Source organism: Capsicum annuum, chromosome 9 (assembly GCF_002878395.1).
Source record: "Capsicum annuum cultivar UCD-10X-F1 chromosome 9, UCD10Xv1.1, whole genome shotgun sequence".
Lineage (NCBI taxonomy): Eukaryota > Viridiplantae > Streptophyta > Magnoliopsida > Solanales > Solanaceae > Capsicum > Capsicum annuum.
The window spans coordinates 69,707,071-69,735,026 of NC_061119.1; the positions used below are offsets into that span (position 1 = coordinate 69,707,071).

The 27,956-nt window shown below is 37.2% G+C and overlaps 1 protein-coding gene and 1 non-coding gene across 2 annotated transcripts; one reads left to right on the plus strand and one right to left on the minus strand.

Annotated features, from left to right (window-relative positions):
• Nucleotides 1–751: 751 nt before the first annotated feature.
• Nucleotides 752–15,819, minus strand: LOC107842693 (chlorophyll synthase, chloroplastic). The gene is made up of 15 exons (XM_016686650.2): nt 15,537–15,819; nt 15,384–15,425; nt 15,190–15,278; nt 6,000–6,087; nt 4,728–4,813; nt 4,551–4,637; nt 4,392–4,457; nt 4,233–4,316; nt 4,083–4,144; nt 2,749–2,824; nt 2,598–2,660; nt 2,423–2,504; nt 1,453–1,529; nt 1,227–1,274; nt 752–1,097 (listed from the first exon to the last, which is right to left on the minus strand). Exons 1-15 carry the CDS (start codon nt 15,643–15,645, stop codon nt 1,032–1,034), a joined length of 1,125 nt encoding a protein of 374 aa, XP_016542136.2. The 5' UTR covers nt 15,646–15,819; the 3' UTR covers nt 752–1,031.
• A 9,910-nt stretch (nt 15,820–25,729) lies between these two features.
• LOC124887458 lies at nt 25,730–25,841 on the plus strand. Its single transcript, XR_007045233.1, has one exon. It is a non-coding gene; the product is annotated as a small nucleolar RNA R71 (small nucleolar RNA).
• The last annotated feature ends 2,115 nt before the right edge of the window (nt 25,842–27,956 follow it).

Here is a 27,956-nt window from a genome sequence, read left to right on the forward strand (position 1 = left end):
ACCTATGCTTACTTTGTCCGTTTTGATGTTTTTCAATTTTGATATGCCCCTTTAAAATTTTTAATTAAAAAAACTTTGGAGGAGACTGCTAATCAAAGCCAAGGCAGATTTAAATTAGTTCATAAAAAGATTTCTTGAGGAATTAAGATTGTGACTAATAAAATGAAATAATGAGCAAGAAAAATAGGAAAACACTACCGTATTTATCAACGAGGAAAATGTTTGGAAGAATAGGAGAAAACAGTAAAACATATGAAGGAGAATCAGGTTTAACAAAGATTGGAATCCTGATTTCATCATCTAATCCTTATTGAGTTCGGAAGATGAGAAATGGCTATCTATTCCTGTATAAAGTGTGTTTGGTATGAAGGAAATTGTTTTCCATGAAAAAAAGTTTTTCTTAGAGAATGTGTTTGGTGTATTTGCAAAAATACTACTCTAAAATCATCTATATAGGTAAATTTACTATATGCAAAAAATTACTCTTTCTAAAAACATTTTCCTTCATCTGAAATTTGTACAGGTGAATGATCCTGCAGTAGACATGAAAAATATTGACCAGAGAATGATCAAGGGAGCAGTTTTCATAAGAAAGAATAACACTCCAGGCAGTCGCCATCTAAATTTGTAGTCTTTTCGAAAATAAATTAAAATTTGATGTCATTTTACAGCACATTAACATTTATATGCATTAAAGATCTTCATTTTCACCGATTTGAAAAATGTTATTTTCTTCTATTTAATATGTAAGTGGCCATAAAAGATCATTTCCATGTTCATTTATACTTTTTGATTAAAAAAAAACTAAAAATATTGTTAAAGAAATTAAAATCATCCAAATTTTGCATAAACCATGGTACAAAAATCTGCATAAAATAATTTTTGCATCCTAATCTACATTCTACACTTGGGGAGAAGCAAAATACGAATCATCAAGTAGAAAGAGCTTTTTAAGCTCTTAGCAGCTTGGTGAAATACATCTCTCTGGGGAAAAGGCACCTCCTTTATATCATGAAAGCACCACTTGAATATTAATGGCTAGACGTTGCTAAAGCAGTAACCAGGAGACCAAGTATAAGAAAAGGCTGTGCACTGGCCTGACATGAGATAGAATTGGTATTATTAGTTTAAGAGGGCAAAATTAAAAGCTCGACGGGAAAGATTGATTAATGGTTCATTACATTTCCGACGTTATTAAGTTCTAGTACAAAGGAAGGCAAAAGTACCTGATACTTAACGTCGTATTTTACCGGGTCTTTGAGGAAGTACTTGAACTGTAGAGCCAAAACAAAAATTACATGTTCACATTTTCCATGAATATAGTTTAAGTCTTACCATCTTTGATTGGATCCATAATATAAATTATTATTTCTACATCAGTGTAAAAAAGTCAAAACTGTAATAGGTGATTAGATAGAGTTGTGTGGCTCTGTTACCACGATAAGGCTTTACCTGGAAGAAGACTTGTGGAGCAATTAAGCCAAGAAGTGCAAAAGCATAATACGGTTTGCCAGCACCTAAAAGATACCCTGTAACAAACAAGACATAATGCATTTACAAGATTGTTTTAAGGCATGAATTTGTCCACATATCAGTTTACATACAAAAAAGTCCATTCCTAATTGATAGCCTTTTAGCATAATTTACTATCATAATGAAGCTTAATTTGGCCTCAACTACCCTATAAAAGTTTAGATGATCTTAGATGCTCTAGTTTGTGGCAGAATTTTGACACCACTTAAATAGCCTTTGTACCACCTTAGTTTACATGAGAAATAAATCGGCAGAGCGAGATTTCCAAACAATCAAATTTAGTGACAATTAGCCTGACTAAGGTAGCAGAAACTAAAGCTATCCCGTAATTATTCTTTTTTACAACTCTGGTCTCTTGTGGGATTTCACTGGGTATATCGTTGTTGTTTTTTAACTGTGGAGTCCAGGCGAACCTTCGTGCACCTCAACTAAATTCACAGGGTAACTGCTACCTCCCACCAGCACAAGTACTGGTATCGAAAACTCTATCTAGATGTGAACAGATGAGAAGAATGACCTAGTGTGTTTGTCTTTGCTGGGATTTGAACTAGAGACCTCGGTTCCCATCCTGCTTCATTGACCACTATGCCACACCTCCCAGCGCTTCTCCTGGTTTTCATATAGGCTGTAATCGAGGAGACTGCTAATTGTGTCTACCATGCACATCAATAATGACAGTTACTAATCATTTATATCGTCAACAATCACCATTCACAAACATATGACCCTCTTCACCTAACATCCATTTCTTACTTTCAGATGATACCATACCTTGGTATTGATAAATTGATATAAGCTTCAATAAAGATGCACTACTTAGGACCAAAAGGTCCTCATGTGTTAACATATATAGATCTGACAATTGTTAATAAAAAAGAACAATGATCACCTGCCACTGATATCTGAGTTATGTCAATGGCACCAACACAAATCCATTTAGCAGCTTCAGAACCAAAAGCTACCGGAAGTGACTAAAAATATAGTGACATAAGAAAGTCAGTATAATCATAGACATGCCCAGTTGTCTATGGAAACTCAAACTAAGTGGAGATATATATATATACCTGAAGCCCCATCGCTCTATCTCCTTCAATGCTTTTGAAATCATTTACAATGGCTATGCCCAGCTGCAAAATATTAGACAAAAGGTAAGATATGATGAATACTGATGCATGTGGCAGAAAATAAAACAAAGGTGCTTTGGCAGACTCTTACACCGGCAATGCTATACAGTAGTGTCAGTACAATTATGTCAGGTGTAAGGGTCCCGAACAATGCTTGACCAGCCCACCTACATCAAGAAATTGAAAGGATTCTGCATTACACAGTAAATAAGAATCTTTTACCCTCCTAAGCCCATACCAAAAGGCTAAAGTAATACATTTGTAAGACCCCTTGGTGCAAAAGGGTTTGACTCAGATAATCCCATCTGCAGGACTAAACAAATGAGAACAAACTCCTCTACCAAGTCTCCAAGCAAATGATGCCTAGTCAGCTAGGTCAACTTTCAATATAATCATCATTGCATGATTGGACGAATAGCTTCACCAAATCAACCTTCTTATACAGCCAAATGCAAACAGACAAAGCCCTCCCTCCATCATGTCTCACATCATAGATTTCCCTTACGGTATTTTCTCGACTTTTAGAAATTCTCACATCAACCCTTTAGACTCTAGGGTTTGCCTTCAAACCTCCAACTTATCATTAACTCTTCCCTGGGTCTCGTCAATTAGAACTACATCATCGGCAAATAACATACACAAAGGCACCTCCCCTTAAATATGCCGAGTCAAGGCGAATAAAAATGAACTAAGAGTCGATCTGCTCCGAATCTCCTTCCACCGCCCTCACATGAGTCTTCGCTCCATCGTACATGTCATGAATCAACCTAGTGTACTCCACGGGCACATGTGTAGCCTTCAAGCACCTCCACTGAACCTCCTTGGGGACTTTGTTGTATGCCTTCTCAAGATCGATGAACACCATCTGTATTTCCTTCTTCCTCTCCCTACACTGCTCCACTAGTTTCCTCTCGAGGTGAATGGCCTCGGTAATCAAGCAACCTGGCATGAAACCGAACTGATTCTCAAAAATAGTCATGATCCTTCTCAGCCTCAACTCTACCACCCTTTCCCAAACCTTTAGAGTATGAATCAACAATACTATGAAAGTCCCCTTGTTCTTATATAATATAATGATTGTACTCCGCCTCCGAGCTTCGAGCATCTTTGGCGTCCTAAAAATAAAGTTAAACAACTTTGTCAGCCACTCCAAACCTGCCCGGCTAGTGCTCTTCCGAAAATCCACCCGAATCTCGTCTGGCCAGTCACCCTACTCCTACGGTCCTCCGAATAGCACCCTTGACCTCCTCAAGTCAAAAACTTATGCTAAAGTTTCCTTTTCTTCATAACTAAACCTTAAATTTTTCTTTCTATCATGAATAGATACAGACAGTTTGTTAAGACTGCTCCACTTCAGCCTGGTTCTTTTAATTTTTGAAAGCAAATCTCGACAAGTTGCAGAGTAAAAGAAAGTTAGCTATATACCAAGGCAAGCTGATATAACTTGCTCCTAGAGCAAAATTTCCAATCCATCCATTCTGTTTGAGCTGCACATAAAATTTTATATCAGAGCTGTTCACATTTTGATACTGTACAGAATCTTGTTCAGAGGATTGTGAAAGATAACGTTATTACCTTTAATGGTGGAGCTGAGTAGATGTACGAGAGCAAAGATCCACCAAGTGCAAGATAAAATACTACAGGAAAATCGTGCCCTGCCTATAAGAGTAATTATCAGGAAATTGAGGCATTTTCAGATAAATAACAAGATAATTAACAGATTCAAGGACTCACCCACACATCTAAAAAACCAGCTAACCCAAGACCTCCTAAAAGAAGCACCCATATTTGAGTAATGACCTGGTATCAACGATATTTTGATGAGAATTCATAGAATTTCTGGAATTAGTTTTCACTTTTACTTATCTGTAGACAATCTCAAACAAGTCATACCTCTTGTGCAGATATTGCCCCTGAAGGAATTGGACGGTAAGGTTCATTAATAGCATCAATCTCTCTATCATACCAATCATTAATAGTCTAAAAATAAAGCAAAAAGTTACTTCCCAAGATTTCTGAAGTAGATATTCAATCTTGAAAAGCATTAATGTGAACTCGTGAGAGAAGTACCTGAGTATAACCAGTTAGAAATGGGCCAGACATCAACATACAAACAATTGATTTGGCCACATCCTCTGGAGTCCAGTGAAAGTTCCCTATGACAAGATTTCAGAAATAAATTAGATACACGCAGAGAGCCCACAAAGTACATTTTTGTCTAATCACAAAACAGCCTCTCCACCTCTGAGGTAGAGGTAAGGTCTGTGTACACTCTACCCTCCAGACCCCACTTTGTGGGACTACGCTATGATTCATTGCAAAGTCCCACATCGGTACTAGAAAGTATTGTTGTGGAGTATTTATAGCCTTGGGCTCTCCCACCTTAAGAGCTAGCTTTTGGGGTGCGGTTCTCCTAAGGTTGTAACAGTGGTATCAGAGTCACTCATCACCCTTTGCGCCCACCGTGCCTGGGATGGTGACGTCAGTATGACAGTGTTCGGCCGGGGCTAGCAATGTTTAGCGCACAGCCATCGAGGCACTGGGCATCTGACTCGAAAAGGGTTACCTGGAAAAGAGCTACCTACATAAGTAGAGTGAAAGCTACCCAGAGTAGAGCTGTCGAGGACGACGGATGCGCAGCGTGGTGGTTTTTTATGATTCATTGCAAAGTACCACATCGGTACTACAAAGTATTGTTGGGTATTTATAGCCTTGGACTCTCCCACCTTAAGAGCTAGCTTTTGGGGTGCCGTTCTCCTAAGGTTGTAACAGAGTACACTGAGTATGTTGATGTTTGACAACTGTATAAATAGATTTTTTTATTGAAAAACAGTTTCGCTCGCAAAAGTGACCCACAAAGAGAATATGGAGTATAAACATTGCAAAATTAAGTTAAACTGATAGCATACTGTCACAGTAGATCTAATATTATTTGTGCAGCACCAAGCCACAGCTGGCATACTTTTAATAGGCTATAACACAAGGCAATATTCCTTTTTCTTATAAGGAGAGACGGCAGCACGTTTAAGAAATGCAATCGGATCGTGGCTTCATAATCTCATTTCTCATATTTGTTTACACAGCTTGATGACAATATACATCCGAGGCAAAGTTTCTATGAATATAAAGTGTTCAATGTAAAATATTAGAGCATTTAATGATTTGATAAATAAATGTTTTGGCTGCATTCCTTTAATGTTTGGAAAATTAAAATTGATCAGAACAAACAGGATATGAACATAGAAATTGGAAATATCTAGGGCCGGAGATTGAAGAAGACATTTAATACTCCTTGAACATGTCTTCAGCAATTGATTTTTAATAAAATGTGCCTAGTAGTACCAGAAGCAGCAGCACCACAGACCACACCCCAAATAAGGGGAGGCCAAGTAACAGGTTTAGTAAGCTGAACCCGAATCTTCCACTTGTCCTGTAAAGAAGAAAATAGAGAAAAGTAAGTGTTCAATTATTTAGTCTTGGTTGGGATATATATACACACACCCTCATCGCATCCCTCTTTCCTATGCTTTTTCTTTCTTGCCTTCTTTAACCATCCAACAGAAAAAGCAGACTTTAGTAAGAAATTTTAAGGTGGTCTTTCTGGTTTATGACAACATGCAGAAAATATATAGAGAGAGAGAGAAAAAAAAAGGAGAGTATTCATAGAACTTCTGCAATGGTAAGCATGGGTTGACTTCTTCCCCCCAAAAAAATGACCTGGCATTTATCTGTCAAAGCCTTACTTTGGTACAAACAAGAATTTTTCACATGATCAAAAGTCAATATGAGCAGAGATGATACTTTTTTTGCAAATAGATGCATCTTATTAGTTATTAACATGTCCTCCATGTGGTGTGTAGTTTTGCAGGTATATTAATGTTTACGACTTTCTTGAGTGTAAAAGGTGGATAAAGATATCAGGCATAACTGTTAACAGGCACTTTTATCAATGAACTACGTCTTTATACCAAACAAAGTTGGGTTATATGGAATCCTCTATAGCAAGTTCACTATATACCCCTGAATCATTCCAATACTACTTTACAACAACTATGTTTCAACAAATCATCTCAATTCTACTTTTCTTATAAATAGTTTGTCTTCTGAGGAAATTCAGGATTCACTAAACATGACGTTTTCAGGTTTCACACTTATCTCTACAGTATGCATGTCTTTAACCAGACCAAAAGACTTCTGGCACGTACCGAACTTAATGAAAATGTAACAGCAATAATAATAAAGAAATAAAATAAACCTTTATCCCAGCTATTGGCATTGCCTCCATTGCCTTCTACTCGTAACTAAATCTACATTGATTTTTATTTTTGAGAGATCGCAGGGCTTTTAAAACAACTTTAGTCCATGTGATTTTAGGCCTATCATGTCCCATGTTAGTACCTTCAAATACCATAGTGTTGTGCCAAACAAGTGCATGTGGTGGTTTATATAGGCCATTAACAAAGCACCTTAGACGACATCTCATTTTATCCCATTAAGTTTGTTACTTGTACCTTCAATCAGATGTAATTGATTCTAATCCTGTGTTACACAATTTTTAGAACAATCATTTTAAGACTGGAAGGGGAGCCTTGGAGTAACTAGATGTAGTTCCCATAAGACAACCTGTTGCAGAAATGCAAGATACGGTTGCGTATAATAGATACTTGTGGTCGAGCCCTTCACTAGACCCTGCGCATAGTGGAAGCTTTAGTGCACCGCACTGCCCTTAATGATCTTAAGATCCGTAATTCTGCCTCACTCATCCTTTAGATATATTCGGCCATAGATATACAAGTCCAACATTCACTCCCAAGTAACATTGTAGGTCTCACCGAGGTTGCTTGGACTTGGGTGCAGGTGTCCGATACAGGTGCGAATCTAGAGATCGGATCCTTCACGATCTCAATTTTATAATTTGAAGATATGGATCCCGGTAAGGATATGGGTACGATTCAGCTAAAAATAATTCAAATATCTAAAAATAGAGTTACAAAACCTAAATTATGAGATATTAAGTGAAAAACTTAAAGAGAAAATATTGATCAAGCGGAGAATCCTAGAAAGAGATTAAAGAAAAAGGAAAAAAAGGTAGCCCGGTGCACTAAAGTTCCCACTATGCGCAGGGTCCGAGGAGTGACATAGAAACTCTATATACAAGGTATTCCACTTTCTATAATTTCACCTTAGCTTTTGTTTTTTATTACATTAATCATTAAATCGACCCCGAATTTCCTCGGCGATTTTGGTCAGAGTACCAAAATCAACAACAACAACAATAAACCCAGTGTATTCCCACATAGTGAGGTCTGGGGAGGGTAAGATGTACGCAGTCCATATCTCTACCTCTAAAGAAGTAGAAAGGTTGTTTCCGATAGACCCTCGGCTCGAGACACGGAATACTACACAAATACATAGTAAAGCATGGAACAAGATGGCATAACATAAATACGACACCCACAAGTAATAGAAAACAGAGAAAAGCAAACAGATTCGTAATAAAGCATGAAACAAGGTATCATAACAAGAATAATACCCCCACCAAGTAATTCCCTACACTAGCGACCCAAACTGACCATAGCCTTCTGCCCTATTTCACGTCCTCCAAATCTTCCTATCTAGGGTCATGTCCTCAGTGAGCTGTAACTGCTCCATGTCCCGCCTAATCACCTCTCCCCAGTACTTCTTCGGCCTACCCCTACCCCTACCCCGCCTAAAACCATCCAAAGCTAGCCTCTCACACCTACGAACCGGGGCATCCATGCCCCTCCTCATCACGTGTCCGAACCATCTCAATCGGACTTCCCACATCTTATTCTCCACTAGAGTCACACCAACCTTCTCCCTGATAGTCTCATTCCGAACTCTATCCCCCCTAATCAGCCCACACATCCAACACAACATCCGTATTTCCGCCACCTTCATTTTTTGAATGTGGGAGTTCTTAACTGGCCAACACTCCACTCCATAAAACATGGCCGGACAGACTGCCACCCTATAGAATTTGCCTTTAAGCTTAGGCGGCACCTTCTTATCACACAACACCCCCGAAGCGAGCTTCCACTTCATCCATCCCACCCCGATACGGTGCGAAACATCCTCGCCAATCTCACCGTTACCCTGAATCACAGACCCGAGATACTTGAAACTATTGACCAAATCAAGTATGGATCCCACACCCACACCCATGTCTTGCCGACACAAGTGCAGCACCAAAAGTAAAGAGTCCAAGCAATATAAGGCCTCACTATTGTTCTGTAGAACTTGACTTTCACTTTGTCAAGTATCTTCCAATCGCATAGCACTCTCGTAACACTCCTTATTTCTGGTGTCCTATTTTAATTTTGTGCATGACAACTTCGTATATTATATAATTCTTTGTTGAATGAGTTGGCAGACTAAGGCATAATCTGCTCCACTGATGAGCTGGCAGATTTGATTACAATCTGCTCCATAAATTGTCAGATATGATTGCAATCTGTTGCTGTAAATATGGACATTATATATTGTTATTCTAGGAAAATAGATTAGAGAGAATCCCTTGATTCATGTATCTCCTAGGAATTAGGGATTGATTAGATTATTTGATCTTCTTGTTCACCTATAAATATTGTACAACTCTAATGAATAAAGACATACTTTTGTAGTATCCAAACTTTCATGGTATCAGAGCGGGATTCTTCTCCCTAATATCATATGGTTAAAACAGCCTTTCACGGAGAATATCTTTCTGGAACCTCAAAAGAACACAAAATGTCTTCTCAGGAAGTTCCGACAGAAAATATGATAACTCAAGGAGGCAATGTTTCTCACATGCCCTTCCAGCTAACTTCTCATCGTCTAAACGGGAAGAACTATTTGGAATGGGCACAATCAGTTAAGCTTGCAATCGATGGTCGTGAAAAGTTGGGACATCTGACCGGAGAGACCAAAAAGCAAACCCAAAGATGAACACCTGGAGATTAGAGAATTCACTCGTGATTGTCTGGTTAATAAATTCCATAGAGCCAGTCATACCGAGTGATTGTCTGATTAATAAATTCCATAGAGCCAGTCATAGGTAAGCCTTATCTTGTTTTACCCACTGCTAAGGATGTATGGGAAACTGTTAGAGAGAGATATTTTAATGTAGAAAATGCCTCTCAAATTTTTGAGTTAAAAATTAAACTATGGCAAGCTAAGCAGGGTGAGAAAGAAGTCACTGCTTATTATAATGAAATGGTATCTTTGTGGCAAGAGTTAGACCAGTGTTACAATGATGAATGAGAGTGTTCTGTGGATAGTGTTAGAGCAAATAAAAGAGAAGAAAATGAGAGAGTTTACCTTTTTTTAGAGGGATTAAATAGGGAGTTTGATGAGGTCAGGTCACGAATCCTAGGAAAAAAAATCCTCTACCCTCACTTCGTGAAACCTTTTCTGAAGTTAGAAGAGAGGAAACTAGGAGAAAGATTATGTTAAAACCTGATTTAAGCATTGAACTTAAACCTGCTATAGACTCTTCAGCTCTTGTAACAGTGAAAAATGAAGATGACAAAAAGAAAAAAGCCATGGTGCGATCATTGCAAGAAACACTGGCACACTCATGAAACATGTTGGAAGATTCATGGGAAACCACCAAACTGGAAGAAGAACGCAGTTGATAATCGTGGCTCTCAATATCAACATAATCAAGCCCTTTGGGCAACTTATTTTGATCCGGGCCAGCAACATTTTCCAGAATCATCTCCATTTACAAAGGAACAATTCAAAATTCTACACAAACTACTGCAATCTCCAAAATTTCATCCAAATGCATCAAATACTTTTACTCTTTTTGTTCCTTTGCTGAAATATGTATTGTACCATCCGTTTTTCTTAGCGCCAACTCCAAACAAATAGATTTTTGGATCACAGATTCCGGAGCTACTGATCACATGACTGGAAGTTCCGTTTTTTCTCTAATTATACTCCTTGTACAGGGAATCATAAAGTCAAGTTAGTTGATGGTTCCTTCTCTACCACTGCTGGAAAAAGAACTGTTAAACTATCACCTTCCCTCACACTTCATGATATTCTTCATGTTCCAAAACTCTCTTGTAATCTGGTTTCTGTCAGCAAATTAACTCGTTCTCTTAATTGTCGTGCTATTTTTTACTCTGATTTATGTGAATTTCAGGAAAAGGTCTCGGGGAAGATGATTGGCAATGCTAGAGAATCTAGAGGTCTTTATTTTCTTGACAACGGGAACAACTCTCTACAACTGAATCCTGTTTGTTTGAATTCTACTTCTATTCTGAATAAAGTCATGCTTTGGCACTATAGGCTTGATCATCCAAGTTTTTATTATTTAAGACATTTGTTACCTCATTTATTTAGAAATAAAAATCCATCCTCGTTCCAATGTGAATTCTGTGAAATGGCTAAGCATCACCGATATTTTTTTCTTTCTCAAAAGTATCAGGCTTCAAAGCCTTTAATGATAATTCATAGTGATGTTTGGGGACCGTCTAGAATTTCAACAATGTATGAAAAATGATGGTTTGTAACTTTTATTGACGACCATACTAGACTGAGTTGGGTTTATTTTATTGAAGGACAAATCTAAGTTTAAAAATGTGTTTGAGACTTTCTATGTCATGGTGGAAACACTGTTTAATGAGAAAATCAAGATTTTTCGAAGTGACGATGGTCGTGAATTCTTTAATGAACAATTAGGAAGTTTTTTTAGAAAAACAGAGATAGTACACCAAAGCTCTTGTCCTGATACACCTCAACAAAAGAGCATAGCAGAAAGAAAGAATACCTTTTAGAGGTAACGAGGGCTTTAATGTTTACTAGTAAAGTTCCACAGTACCTTTGGGGAGAGGCTCTCTTGACTACTACTTACCTTATTAATAGGATGCCATCCCGTCCTTTCAAATTTAAAACACCTTTTTAATGTTTTCAGAGAGAGTTTTCCTAACTCTAGGTTAACTGCAGATTTGCCACTGAAAGTTTTTGGGTGTACAACATTTGTTCATGTTCATAATCGCAGTAAACTTGAACCACGGGTTAAGAAGTGTGTTTTTGTAGGATATGCTCCAAGTCAAAAGGGATATAAGTGTTATGATCTATATGCTACGAGGATTATTGTCACAATGGATCTAACTTTCTTTGAGTCTTAACTCTATTTTACTACTCATCTTCAAGGGGAGCATCACGTAGAAGATCCATTTTTTTTGGGATATTGAGGAAAATGGACATCAGACAAATGAGGAGCTAGATATTATAATAAATACCGATGTGAGGGATCTAGGAGAAGATACGAATAAGTGTGATCCAAATGATAAAAAGGGCAGTAATTTGAGAGATGATGGGGACCTAAATGACTTAAATGATAAAAACTCTGATATTAAACCTATAGAGCCTTTAAATGACAAAAATAAAAATGGAAACGAAGAACAAACAAAAGAAATACAGGTGTACTCGAGAAGGAACCAAACTCAAGACAAAAAGACTGAAGATTCTCAACACTGCCAAAAGTCAATTCCGCAAGAACGTACTGGAATTCAAGGTAATCTTCCAACTAATTCTATTTCTAAAACTTATTCTATTTCTAATTCTTTCTCTGAACTGGACCTACCAATTGCAAAATGCAAAGGTGTTAGAAATGCTCCTAAATATCCTATTTCTATGTTTGTGTCCTATAAAAAGTTGTCTCCTAGTTATTCATCCTTTACTTCCTATAAAAAGGTGTAGGATGTTGTACGAGTTCCCGAGTGGAAGGAGGCTATTTTGGAGGAATTGCGAGCTCTTGAAAAAAACGAGACATGGGAATTGGTGGATCTACCCAAGGGGAAGAAACCGGTGGGCTGCAAATGGCTATTCACCACCAAATTCAAATCAGATGGATCCTTGGAGAGGTATAAGGCCCACCTAGTAGCTAAGGGATTCACACAAACATATGACATTGACTATCTTGAGACATTTGCTCCAATGGCTAAGTTAAACTCAATTAGAGTTCTGTTGACAATTACGATAAATATTGACTGGTCACTTCAATAATTGGATATGAAGAATGTTTTCTTGAATGGGCAACCAGAGGAAAAAGTCTATATGGAGCCCCCACCAGATTTTGAAGAGAAATACAAGTCAAAAACATACAGACTTAAGAAATCTCTTTACGGTCTAAAACAGTCTCCAAGGGCTTAGTTCGAAAGATTTACTCAATTTGTGAAGAAGCAAGGGTATGTGCAAGAATAAGCAGATCACACAATGTTTACTCAACATTCACTAGAAGGAAAATTTGCAGTTCTTATAGTGTATGTCGACGATATCAACCTCACAGGAGATGATGTGGCTGAAATAGGAAAACTAAAGGAGTGTCTCGCCTCAGAATTTGAGATAAAAGACTTAGGCGCACTGAAATATTTTCTCGGCACGGAGGTTGCACGATCAAAGAAAGGAATATAGTGTCGCAAAGGAAGTATGTTCTTGACCTGTTAAAAGAAACAAGAATGAGTGGTTGTAGACCAACTGAAACTCCAATTGACCCGAATCTACAGTTTGTAAAGAAAGGAAAATTGATTAATAGGGGCCAATATCAAAGACTGGTAGGCAAGTTGATTTACTTGTCACATACTAGACCAGATATTTCCTTTGCTGTGAGCCTAGTTAGTCAGTTCATGCATTCTCCATGAGAAGAACACCAAGAAGCTGTATATCGAATCCTAAGGTATCTAAAGAGTTCTCCTGGGAAAGGGTTGTTCTTCAAAAAGAATGAGCAAAGAAGTGTTGAGGCTTATACCAATGCGGATTGGGCTGGTTCGTCTATTGATAGAAGATCTACATCTGGATATTGTACATTTGTTTGGGGAAATTTAGTGGCATGGAGAAGTAAGAAGCAAAACGTGGTGGCTCAGAGTAGTGCTGAGGCTAAGTATTGATCCATGGCACATGGAATTTGTGAAATGTTGTGGCTCAAGAGACTTTTGGAAGAACTAAGAAAACCAATGAATTTGCCAATGAAGTTGTATTGTGACAATAAGGCTGCCATAACCATTGCTCATAATCCAGTTAAACAGAACAAAACATGTTGAAGTGGACAGACACTTCATTAAAGAGAAGATTGAAAATGGAAGTGTGTGCATCCCTTTTGTTTCAACAACTGAACAAGTTACAGATATTTTCACAAAAGGTTTTTTTAGAACTACTTTTGAGTCCTTTCTGAGCAATTTAGGAATGTTCGATATTTACATGCCAACTTGAGGGGGAGTGTCGAATGGGTTGGCAGATTAAGGCATAATCTGCTCTACTGATGAGCTGGCAGATTTGATTATAATCTGCTCCATAAATTGTTAGATATGATTGCAATCTATTGTTGTACATATGGATATTATATATTGTTATTCTAGGAAAATAGATTAGAGAGAATCCCTTGATTCATGTATCTCCTAGGAATTAGGGATTGATTAGATTATTTGATCTTCTTGTTCACCTATAAATATTGTACAACTCTAATGAATAAAGACATACTTTTGTAGTATCCAAACTTTCATTCTTCTAGATCATTGGGCCTAACTATCAGATTGGCTTGCATTTGAGCACCACCATCCATCTAAACTCACTTCACCTCATCCTTATGTTAGCTAAACGGCAATTTCATAACAGGCATTTGTTTATGCAATTATTAGATTCCCCAACATCCACTAAAACCCAACTAAATTTTCCTTATTGTTGCTCAAAGACTGGGACTACAACATCAACCATTTTCATCTCAGCAGAAACTGCTCCAATACAAACCTAGGATAATCACACTATTTACTTTCAAAACAAGAAAAAGGAAAAGAACATGTTGCGTCTTACAACACCAACATAAATTTTCTAATTTTATAAAACAGTGTGATAACATTCTTTTTTAATATTGATTACTTGCTGGATCTTCTACACACTAACTAACCTATTGCAGATAACTTACCTGTTTGGTATGCCAGTAAAAAATATTATCCTAAAACCATTTATATATATCCAAAACAAAATTATGAAGATGAGTGGGAATAAGGTGATGGGTGTTGTAGTGGTGGTGGGGGTTGGAAGGAGATGATGCCACTTGGTTTTCCTACTTTCATTAAGCAAGTTATTGTCCTTATTCGCAAAAAGCTTGTTTTCCTTCCCAAACCTACAATTTCCGAGGTAGAAGTGCTCTAATAACTGCACAATCCAACTTGTAAATATAATCTTACTGAGGGCTCGTTTGGTACAAAAGATAAGGGATAAGTAGTCTCGGAATAAATTTTAGGATGAGTTTATCCCGTTTGGTTGGAATAAAATAGTAGGACAACTTATTCTAGAATTGTAGTGTTATTTTTATCCCACATTGAGCGTGGGGTGACAATCTAGAAATAACTAAACTCGAGACAATTAATTCCAGAATAACTTATTCCCGACCAAATGAGCCCTTAAGTAATTCTTATTCTAAGTACTTATAACTCAAAGTAATAGAGTTAAAAGGATAGATTGAAATTTAATTAATTCCCAGAATAAACCCATTTAACTGACTAATTAAATAATAACCCACCGTTTCTTGTTTAGCTCCTTTGATTCCAAGAATCTGGTTTATACTTGAACCACCAACAGCTGATGCCTTATCTGGTACCTGTGCTTTAGCTGCCGTACAATTTTTGAGAAAATAATATAAACTCGCCAATTTTTTTTAAGAGAAATGAAAATCACCAAACTAAATTATTTTAAAAAAAGTCTTGAAAACTTCACCTTCTTTTTCAGTCTCTGTAGCTCTAACAACAAGCTTTATTCCTAAAACAAAGTTCAAAATAAAAAATTAAATGCATTTAAAATAATAGACAAATAAATTAAAGTTAATTATGTGTATAAGAATCAACAAAAGGAGTTTTTGAGTGAGCTAACGAGAGAGTGAGAGGGATAAGGGGGATGATGAAATGAGTGAAGAGCGAAGAGGGTTGTTGAAATTTGATACTAGTTTAATAGATGGCACAGAGTTGAGAAGTGAAGCCATTGCTATGGAGGAAGAGAGGAGCTAGCAAGAGATTTTGTTCTGGTGATAACTTTTGTCTTTTTAGTTGGTCTGTTAAACAATTTGTATCCAAGATGATTCTTTCCCTTCCATTTCCCTTTTTATATCACTCTTCACAACTCTCTCATATCTTGTCATCCTTACTAAAAGTAAATCGTGTATAATAATTATCATTGATAATATTTATCTTTTAGAAAATCAAGACATAATTATTTATCTATTTATATTTTTATGTTAGATATAAATATAAAAAAATATTATTATCTTGTAAAAGAAAAAGTATTAAACTAAAATAAATAATAAATAATAATAATTTAATTAAATTATTTCCTACTTAATTTCTTTTAAAAAAAATGTGTAGAAAAACACGATAAATAAATGGACACAAGGGAGTATAATATGAAAACTTGTACTACGTTTTTACCTAGTTTTCGAATATCAACGTGCGGAATCAAATATTGAATTCAAGCAGGAATTTGAATGTATTTGCCTTCATTACTCTAAAGCTTGTTATGTTTTCGATGAGAAGGTGATCTTACCATAGATAAACTAGTTACTCAATTAGGTGAGAGTCTTTCAAATTTTAAAAATTAGGTGAAAGGGACAAAAAGAAAATTTAGTATTTTTTTAAAAATTTTTGCTCCAACAACTAAAAAGGTGGTCTCAACAACTATCGAAGTTGTTCGACAACTTCGCAAAGTTGTTCGACAACTTTGATAGTTGTTGAGACAACTAATGCAGTTGTCGAAAAACTGTCTCAATTGTTTAAACGACGTTATCTTTTTTAATTTAATAATATTATGGTCCCCACTTACCCCTTTTTTTAAATTAAGACGTGAGAGGGTCTTTCAACTTATTTTTCTCGTTTGATTTCGTATTAATGCTCCCTCATTTTAAAATAGTTGGTTATTGCTTACTTGACACTTCACTTGAGAAAATATTTATTAGAAGTTTAGTTTCTCAAATTAGTCTTATTAATTATGCGTTAAAAATATAAATTTGAGTTATATCATTAGTATAGTCATTTAATGATAGAGGCATGCTATAATTTTAATTTTCGATAATTTGACAAATTTCAACAAGGGACCTGGTCCATCAACTATCGGGTTGTCCTATTGTCGTATGTGTACTACTACAAGCTATACCTTCTTGCAACTAATTAGTGGAACTGTTTCACTGGTGTAACTAGCTCATTTATGCTGGACCAATAGCGTGATCTTAAGGTTTTGCTTTCTCTTATAAAAGGAAATGTGACAAGAGCAAAACGTAGTTTTGCATTAAAAAGATTCATTTCTCTAGCAAAAGCCTTCCCAAAAGATTACTATCACTTTCAACAAAGGACCTGATCGATTATAATTTACTGTTGTTGAATTCTAAAGTCATTGTCTTTCATTCTTAAATTGTAAACCTACTTCTGTATTGTAAAGGAGTGTCGGTATTGGTCTTGTCTAATGATGTGTCATGGTTTTATGACACTTTCGATGTTTAAAACCAAGAAATATGCAAGTACTTAGGTGTATTTCGGGGGATATGATGTACTTTTGAGTTGATTTTGCAGGAAACTAGGTTTTGGGAGCTATCCGGAAGAAAAAAAAGTCGAAAGCTAAAAAGTGGCTACCTATGCTAGCACATACCTGGTGTAGGTGCCACCTATGTGGAATAGGTAGGGGTGTAGGTGACAAAAAAGTGAGGTTTAGAGAGATTGAAGTTGCAGAAGATATCTGTTACCTACGTGGGGGCCACTTACTGCCCGTAAATGGCACCGTAGGTGGCCACTGAAATAAGTTTTCCTCGTTTGTTTAGGATTTGATTTCTAGGGTTTTCATATAATCTATAAATACCCTTTTGATGCTTTTATATTAGGGGTATGCCCTTGGGGGCAAGTTTACGCACTCGTACTATTCACAAACATATATTTTGATTTCGAGATTTACTTTTAATCTTGGGATTTTTGTGTTCTTGGTTTTTGATTGATTATTGATTTGAGACTTTGGGCTTTCTTCGTCTACTATTGTGAGATTGATCCTATGTTTTCACTTATGAATTTCATGGATTGTTTCACAACTATGAGCTACTAATTCTCTTAGCTAGGGTTGTGGGAACCCTAGCGGATTTATAAAGTAGGGGAAGTGTACAATCCTTAATCATTGCTTCTACATGTATTATGGTTTTCTTCATTTTGATTGATTTCTTAATGGTTGCAAATTTTAGGAAACCATCTGTATTCACTACTAACTCGAGAGAGAGGTAGATATTAGGAAAAGAATATCACAATAGTAATTTAAAGTTAATTATCTTCATCTAATTAACTTGATATCGAGAGGAGATAGTTACTCCGGGATCCAAGACAAGGGTTAGTGATGCGACTCTCTAAGATCGAGAAGAGATAGGCGAAATTCACCAAAGGGGGTTAAGAGATATTTGGTAATACATAACTTGTCAGAATCTGCAGGTACAACAGTGAGGTAGTTAGATTGAACACAATAAACCTGTGGAGTTAAAATCTAGGGGGAGCATAAACCTAGTATTTGTTTTAGATTGTTTAAACCAAATGCATTAGAGTTCTGTTACTTTCTACTGATAAAAAAAATCCCCATTTACTTTTCTGCACTGCCCAGTTGTTTCAATAAGTTTGAGTGATAGTTTTGACCTATTCCCTGTGGGTTCGAACCTAACCTAGTTGGGTTACTATGTTTTGACATCAACCGCTTTATACTTTTTGGATGTGTAGTTTTGGGCAAAATCATTTAAGTTCTTAATAACGCTCAACTCACTCCCATGATTTTGGGGTGAGGCGGTCGTTGTCAAGTAACCCAATGTAGATTGGGGTCAAATCTCAAGGAGTGAATGCTATAGACTTCCAACCTATGGGTGCTCAAGTTACTATAAGGTTACCCGAAATACTAATGGAAACAACATGTATAAGTAAATGAGGGGATTTATTTGAAAATTCTTCACACAAAATTCAACAAGTATGTGGTGAATGCTATCTTTGGTTTGAATTCAAGATTTGGAGAAATCTTGGGATTGTGTCTCCTTAGAGGTGAAGCATGTGGGACAATGTTGGTTTATCATGGGATTTAGTTGTTAATTAATGGATAGGATAGGTCAAAGATTATTGGGGTCAATCTTTCGACAAAACCCCAACGATTTCATCCATTGGCCCTTTCGAGCACCTAACAAGTGTGGAGTTTATATAGCCACCTAAAACCTCAACCAAGTATCCCTATTTCTAGGATGATGCTCTTGACATGATTTACACTCCCTTAACACTTATTTCTAAGATTGCAAAGGGTAGCAAACCATAGGCTTAGTTGTTCACTATTGCTTTATCCCCCGATAACCCTCTTTTGAGGATGTTATAGGTTACTTAATATTCATATAAATCCCTTTTTTGAGGATGACAAAGGGTTTCTAGAGCTTGGAACTTTCACCCATGAAACCCATTTAGATATTTGGAGTTTTCACCCATCAAATTCTAACACATAAGCTCAAGCAATGGTGAAATCCATACTCAACAACTAAAATCTATGCAAACACAACAATACCTACACACAATCACACTCTAGTTCAACAAAATCCCAAGACTAAATTATTTTGCTACTCATAAAGAAAGCACAGAGAGATATATTATGTGGGTCAACTAAAGCATTCATTCTTCAACAAGAAACTAAGAAATTTGAGCCTTCTAAGTTGATTACACACTTGCCCAATTAGGGTTTCAAGCTTAGAATTCAAAACTATATTATTAGATAAGAAATACAAAAAAAAGAGTTTTTTCTTATATATGACTTGGGATTAGTCCATGATATTTTATAATTCTGCCCTTGGGCCAGTTTTTGCTGATCCGCGATCGCGTGTGTTTGATCCTGATCGTGGCTACGCAACCACGGTTAGGTTCTGTGACTCTGCTTTACTGACCACCTGGACTGATGGTGACCGCTGTCTAAGGACAGTTGCGGTAACCGAGGTTGACTGCTTCAGATTTCTAGTTGCACTCTTTTTGCTTCCATTTGCTCTCTTTTTAGATCCATTCCACATATGCTCACCTTCTTTACTTCATACCTGTAAAATATGGGTGTTAGTGTGCTTAAATCTGAATAGTGCCTTATTTTCTAATACAAAATATGGTAGTGTGTGTGTATAATTTGTATGAATGAGTGGTAGAATTATCACTCATCAACACCCCCAACTTAGACATTTGTTTGTCCTCAAGCAACACTATCTCTTACCATAAAACCTTTTTCATGTGTGCCCTTATTTATGTTCCCAATGACCATGAAGACTCTAAATTGGTTGCTACCATAAAAATCTTTTTACACATGGATAAGAAAGTATTAACTATGCCCCTCATCATAAAATGGAATGACGAAGGATGCAATGGATCTTGGGGAGTGACTATGTTACAATTACTAACACTTTAGAAGTGACTCACAAGCCGGCTTTAATCATGTCATACATCCACTCATCTCATTGTACGGAAGATAACAAAATCACTCTACTTAATTAACTCACATGCCCCCTCACAAGAAATGAAGGTTCACACTCCTAGTTACCACTTATGCAACAAGGAAAATTAGGTGCAATCACTCGCTCTCTCAAGAAATTCTCCATGTTACAAGTACCATGCCATAGGCTTGCCCCTATTTTCAATCGCCATTATAATGACCATACTTGGTTGTAAATCACAAAGGGATTTTTGAGCTTGTAATGTGGCTTAGGATAGGGTAGGATAATAATTTCGGACAATAAGGTTATATCCTCCTTGAACTTCTACATCAAATTCCTATCACTTTTTGCTTATTGGTCCACTTCTTTTTCTTTTGTTGCTTTTCCTACTTAGTCTCTTTTGCTTTACTCAAAGTCTTTTCACCACTTTTATTTAATTCTTATTTATGCATCAAGCTTTATGCACTCATTCTTTTAACGTACTATCTTTTCCTTCAAAGCAAAATGCTTACTTGCTAGGCTCGTAGCTCTTTTTTTTTTTTTATGAATTTATGGCTCAACTACACTTTTTTTCTCTTTCCATAACCCCCAACTTAGGCTTTTAGCCTCAAATTCTATTTTTAAGTTCAAGGAGGATAGGGTTCAAGAGAGGATGAATAGAAGGGTCACGACTTATAATGTGGTTAGCAAAGAAAAGTCCAAAGGCTCAAAGAGGGTGACTAAGGGTAACTTATATGTATTGCTAGGCATTTTAGGCTAAAGTAGGTTTCCAAAATCACAAGATGGACAATAATCATTTTACCCACCAAGCACAACCAAAATTTAGTTTTGAAAGACTAATGAGGCAAGTTTTAGATGGTACAAGTACACATGAGATGCAGAAAATTAAGCTCACATGCATGACATGTGAATGTTGTCAAGGGGGTCAATTGTTCTCCTCGCTTGAGAAAAGGGTAGAGTATCCCCTATTTTTCTGCAATCAACTTTCGGAGTCAAAGCAAAAGCGCGAATTTTGTCACAAAATTGCTCATGTCCATGCCTTCAACTTTTTTTTTTTTGCAAAATTTTTCAGATGGAGAGGGGTGTTTACTTTTGTACCCGAACCATACATAATTTGCTAGTTATGGAAACAACCCAAGCTATCATCTTACATTGCAAACTATAGTATGGGTATACTTCCATGTGGTTACTAAGATTTTACCAATAGGTGTGAATGCAAATTCCAATCATCGATGCCACAAGTAATCAGACTTCCCTTGTATCTATGGTTAGAAACTAAAATCAAAAATTAACAAAACAAGAACAAAATCTACTCCATGCAGGTGTGGGCACCATCAGAGTGCTCGAATATTACAAACCAAATAAAAAGTAAGAATTATCCAAAAGAGCAAAAAAGTATGCAGAATATTAATAATATATGCCCAAATCAAATAAATAAGGAGACACCCCCAACTGACAAGGTAGCAGTGTCCCCACTATATAAATAATTAAGGATAAAAGAGGTAAGAGTGCTCCCTGAATCCGCATCAAAGGTTTCTATCACTCTCGGACCCTACATCATCACCATCCTCCTTTAGATCTGACCACTCTGCTGTGGCCTCATTATCACTGTCCACCCAAGAAGTGGGAAGCCTGCTTTGGGGTTTCAGAACCTTCCATAGACCCTTCACCTCTTTCTACATCTTAGTAATGAAATTTTTCCTCTTTTTCTCCCTAGTGATCATCTTTTTATGTGCTCTCCGAAGGACTCGGTGTGATGCCGCCAAAAAGGAGTAGGCTTCTTTAAGCTGATCAATAGTAGCTTTTTGCTTCTTTTGGTCTTCCTTGTACTCATCATAATTGACACGTAACACATATGAGTGATGGGTGGTGGAGGGATCTCCCGACCCTTGAGGCAAGCTAGCCACAAGCTCTTTAATGGTTACAATATTAACTCTAATCTCTTCAAGAGGTCCCATAGTCATTGGCCTATGAGGATCGGGTTTGCCATATGTTGGCTCTTTTAAGTTGATCTTTCTTTTTTTATTTTTTCCTGGTGCACCCTCTCCTCGAATTCTCAATGGATAGATGGGGGAACTAGGATGCACCCATGTATCACTAGCATACTCTTCCACCCCTGCTCTCTTGTAAAGCTCAGTAATCAAAGAGGGGTAAAAGATATTTATACCACCTTGGTTTTTAAAATGATCTATTTTATTGACGACGAGTTGACCAACATCCAAAGGAATGTCGTATAGAATACAAGAAACCATTCGAGCACACAATTTTAGGACTGCTGTCATATAGGTGCAAGGAGACACTCAGCTATAAATGATGTGCAACAATATCCGAGCCTCAAAAGTGAAGTCATTCATGGAGATGTTGCTTTTAGTTTTGGTCCATGAAACTTTCTTTTTGGGACATAGTCGTTGTGCCAACCAATTCCTCGATTACACCCCTTCGCTTTGAATTCACCCATGTCTGCCTGCTTGAGCCCATAAACATCATTGATTTCCTTAGCCCCAACTTTCACCGGCTTTCCCCGCATCTTTACAATCACATTGAGTGGTTCTGAGAAAGATACTTCACTGATATTGGCATAAAATTCATGGACCCATTTTTCATTTGCAAGGCATGGATCAGTGGCAAAGCACTTCCATCCTGTGGCTTCGATTTTTTTGTGAAAAGCCGGTATCTTCTCTGGTACATTCTCCAAGCAAATTCCTCTTTCTAAAAAAACTATGTCTTTGAAAGATCACTGTAGCAGTGAGTGTGGCATTCGAGTGCCATGAATCTGATGTGATCAAACTTATCCATGAGGTTGTCCTGAAAGCACTAAACACACATTATATCTTTTAACATTATTTGAATCATGCAAGCTGTGCTAGATTGATCATTAAAGTTCATTGGACTAGCTGCTTGGGGTTGCCCGTCTAAAAGTTGAAAGTACAGGAATTTTGACATGGCAGGAACCTACCCTCAGTTACCATGATCGCGGATCAGAACTGCATCCGCGTTACCACTGTCACGGTCTATGGCCGCAATCACGACACGTGAGGCTGGTTCCATGTCAGTTCTACATGCTCAACTTTCTCCCAATTCTAGACTACTAGCATGTTCTATAATATGGGTGCAAATGAAGGTCTTGTGAATAGTGCTACCGGTGTGTGCAAATGTGCCTTTCAAAAGTACATACCACTATTGAAAGTTCATTTAAGCAATTTATCAAACACAAGGTGTACATATCACATTTGTCTACCTTTTTCACACACTATTGGGTACTCAAGTTTCTCCACTTGTGTGCACACCACAATTAAGCAACCAACACCACTATAATAATAAGTATGACAACCTGTAAAGCATAACAATTAAAACTCTAGGACTTTTCTTAATCATGCACTCAATGGCCTATTTTTAAAAATAAAAGCAAGGATTAATGTCACCTACCAAAGTTGTGATGCAAGAGGGATGTGCACGAAGAATTTTTGAGAGCTTACAAATTGGCCAACAATGTAGCTTAGATTTGAGAGTACAATCTTTAAAAGGGAGTGTAATGGAAATAAAGGAGACTAGGGGTTAAATGACTGAAATAACTATGATCGTGGTCAGGGGCCACGACCACGAACTTTGTGTAGCCGCGATCGGGAATGGTGGCTGTGATTGCGATAACTAAGAGCAGTTTTTGCTCTCCTATTTTCCCCCGTTTAGCATTTTCAAAGCAGACTTTCACACTTACCCCATTTAAAGATCATTCAATGCAATCCAAAGTGCCACAAATGCATGGGTTATTCAAATACAAAGACAACATCTACACTTTGAGAACATAACAAAGAAGGATACGAGCCACTCTCGTGGTATTTGTGGGTTGCCTCCCACCTAGCTCCTTAGTTATCATCATGGCATGGCGTCTTTTTTCTTTCAATCTCATGGTGGGTCCTCAAACCCCTCACCATTCACTTTCTTATTCTCAACATCCATCAGAAATACTACTTGGAGCTCTAGGTTTGTTTCTTTAACTTACAGATTTTGAACGAGACCTCATCTTCTTGTACCTAAAATTTCATCTCCCCCAGCTCTAGATCGATAATGGCTCTCCTGGTGGCCTATAAAGGGTGACCAAGAATAATAAGCACCTCTTGGTCCATCTCATAATCTAACACAACGAAATTCACCGGGAGAATAAATTTGTCCACCTTCATAAGGACGTCAAATAATATACCCACCAATATTTTTATGGACCGATCCTCCATAAAAAATTGCATCAAAGTCAATGTAGGAGTGTCCAATCCAAGTTTCTTATAGAGGACAAAAGGCATTAGGTTGATGCTTGCACCAAGGTCACAAAGAGCTTTTGCAAAATCATGAGTCCCAATGGTGTAAAGAATAGTGAACACTCCGGGGTCATCCTTCTTTTCCACAACTTTGCTATCCATGATAGAGCTACACCTATGAGTAGCCTAGTATTACCCTCAACGAGCTTCTTCTTGAACATTAACTTCTTCATTAACTTAGAATATTCCGGAATCTCTAGTATCACCTCGAGTAGTGTGATATTTATTGAGAGGTTGCTAAGTTTTGTCATAATTTTCTCAACTTGTCACTCTCTTCCTTTTTATGCAATCGTTGAGGAAACGGGGGAGGAAAATAGATAATTGGCCATGCTTCTCCTTGCGGTTTTTCAACTTTGACCACTTCATCATTGCTTTCATCCATCTCTTTCTCATTACTTGCCTCTCTTCTTTAGGGCATTACCTCTTTTGCCTTGGCTTTGGGCATATTTTCACTCACATCTCCTCTAAAGGGCTCGTCAAGTTCTTTTCCAATTCTAGTGACTATTTCTAGGGCTTGTTCTTCATTCTTTAGGTTAGTAACTATGTCACTCAGAAGTCCACCTCTAGCCCTTGTATTTAGTTGCGTGGAGATTTTCCCGACTTCGGTATCCAATTATTTGATGAAGGTGGAGTGAGACACCACTATTTGGGAGAGCACAGAGAAGTCACCCTTAAATTCATGGACTATTTTGTCCGTAACTTGAACTCTACTTAAAATCCTTGCCAACAAATATTCAGTCTTGAACTTTTCGGGATAGATGACATTTGACTCTTTGGCCTTATTCCTATCATGATGAGGGATGTAGTGGTCATAGTCACGTTCCTTATCTCTCCAATCTCTATCTCAGTCATGGTTTATCCAACCTTAGTCCCCACCTTGCCTTCGATAGGCGGGGCGGGAATCCCCCGAGTAGTTTGCCAAGTACCAAATCTTTTCAACCTACTTCTTTGCCTCATCATTATCTTTATAATTCTTTGATGTTATGACATTTAAGATTTTGCAGGTACACCCATAACATGTTTCATTAGAAGCTCAAGTTGGGTCATTATCTTAGCCATATTCTCTTTCTTCTCTTCTTCTCATTTTATTTGCTCATTGGTCACCACGAAGGTAGTAGAAAGGGTCTTAGGAGCATCAACATCATGGGAGTGCCACCCCTAGTTTTATTTGGATACTTCACCTATCAATCGAAAAACTGCAAGATAATGCAATTTCATAATAGATCCACCTACCGTATTATCCATAACCATTTTGTTCAATGGGATAAGAGATCTATAAAAAAATCTCAAGGAGCATCTTCTCTAGGACCTCATGATTTGGGCATTGGTCTAGCTTTCCATTAAACCTCTCCCATGCTTCAAATAATGGTTCTCCATTTAATTATCGGAAGTTTACAATCTCATCCCATTTTTGAAGAATTTTTTATGGTGGGAAGTATCTATTAAGGAAGACAGTGGTGACTCCTTCCAAGATGTGATTGAGTTAGGTGAAAGTGAACTCGCCCGTTAGTGAAAATAGGAAGAGTCAAAGTCAGATGGATTCTTGTGTAATATGTGTTATGCTAAATGGCACACAAATTTCCACAAAGTTTTTTAAAATAAACATTTGGGTCCTCATATGCTTGACCCCCATATAATCCTTTCATTTGCAACATGTGAAGCATAACACTAGTCACATAAAACACACCATTTTTGTTGGTTGGTGGATTTGGGATAACAGTTGTTTGCCCTTTCTCATTTCATTGGCCCTCACGTCTAGTAGGGCATCAAAGGGGCCAAAATTACTTACATTATCTCTCATTGCTCCGTTCACACTTTGATGACTTATAAAATAGTCAAAAATAATAAATAAAGTAAATTACCCCACTCTGGGTATTCCTAAGTAAGAATAGCACCACGCAAGTGAGATCTATATTTCACTCCCCGACAACGGCACCATTTATATAATGCTTAAATTACTTCCATGATTTTAGGTGAGATAGTCATTTTCAAGTAACCCAATGTAGATTGGGGTCAAATCTTAAGGAGTTAATTCTATAGACATCCAACCTATGAGTGCTCAAGTTACTATAAGTTTACCCGAAATGCTAATGGAAATAACATGGGATTTGTTTGAAAATTTTTCACACAAACTTCAACAAGTATGTGGTGAATGCTATCTTTGGTTTGAATTCAAGTACATGGGTTAACCAAGGCATTCATTCTTGAACAAGAAACGAAGAAATTTGAGCCTTCAAAGTTGATTACACACTTGACCAATTAGGGTTTCAAGCTTAGAATTCAAAACTATATTATGTGATAAGTAATACCCAAAGAAGAAAGGCTTTTTGTTTATATATGACTTGGGATTCATCCATGACATTTTACAATTCGTCCCTTGGGCTAGTTCCCACTGATCTACGATCGCATATGTTTGACCGCGACTGTGGCTATGCGACCGCGGTTAGGTTCCACGACTGTGTTTTGCTGACCACCTGGACTGACAACAACTATAGTCTGGGAACCGCGGTTGCGGTAACTGAGGCTGGTTGCTTCAGGTTTCCAGCTGCATTCCTTTTGTTTCCATTTGCTTCCTTTTTAGATCCATTCCACATATGCTCACTTTCTTCACGTCATACCCTTAAAATGTGGGTGTTAGTGCACTTAAATTTGGATAATGCTTCATTTTCCAATACAAAACATGGTAGTGTGTGTGTATAATTTGTAAGAATGAGTGGTAGAATTACCACTCATCAGTTCTTAGGTTGAGTTGTGTCAACTATAGATATTTACTTGAGTCGGCCTTAGTTTATTCAAGATTCTATTCATCATTCTTTGTGACATTTTTGGTAGAGTTTCCTAGTTGAGTCAACTAGCGTTGGTTGATTTGAAGTGTGTAGTAGAGTTGCTACATAGGTCTTGTAATAGAGATGTTACAAGGTGGATAAGATTAAGAGTTTAATACTTATGATTATTGGATTCTATAATCACATTTTTTGGCTTGAAGATATTAGAGTTTGCTGGAAATACTGTAAGATAGGTCATGTTTTTCCTCCCATGAGAAAATTTCCACGTAAATATTGAGTGTCATTTATCTATTGCACTTTACTTTATATCTCATTTATTTACTATTTTATTGTGTAAGGGACTTGGTCCTTTTACCTATGGTGGACTCGTATAGGCCAACAATTGGTATCAGAGAGAGTACTCTCTAAACGATTAACATCTAGAAAGGATCCTGCGCTGATGGCTGCTCTACCCAATCAAAAGAAGGTCAGTCAACCACCTAACCTCCCTTTAATGGGTAGCATTATGGTTGGTCGAAAAATCATACGCATGATTTTATTATGGATGAAAATAATGATCTATGGGATGTCATTCTTGATGAACCATATGTTCCCATGAAAAAGGTTACGGACGGAGAGATTATGAGACTAGTTCCCAAGCCTCATAAAGAATAAGAGGAAGTTGATAGGAAGATGAGTGACAAAAAATGTCAGAGCTAAAAAGATTGTTTATGTATGGCATAGGACCTGATAAGTACAGTAGAATCTC

Excerpts from the sequence above, each read along its gene's own strand:
- LOC107842693 (XM_016686650.2), bottom strand. The coding sequence starts at position 15,645 with ATGGCTTCACTTCTCAACTCTGTGCCATCTATTAAACTAGTATCAAAT. Across the intron at positions 15,279-15,383 it reads TACAGAGACTGAAAAAGAAG|CTAAAGCACAGGTACCAGAT; the intron begins GTGAAGTTTTCA and ends ATTGTACGGCAG. Across the intron at positions 6,088-15,189 it reads AAGGAGCTAAACAAGAAACG|GACAAGTGGAAGATTCGGGT; the intron begins GTGGGTTATTAT and ends TCTTCTTTACAG.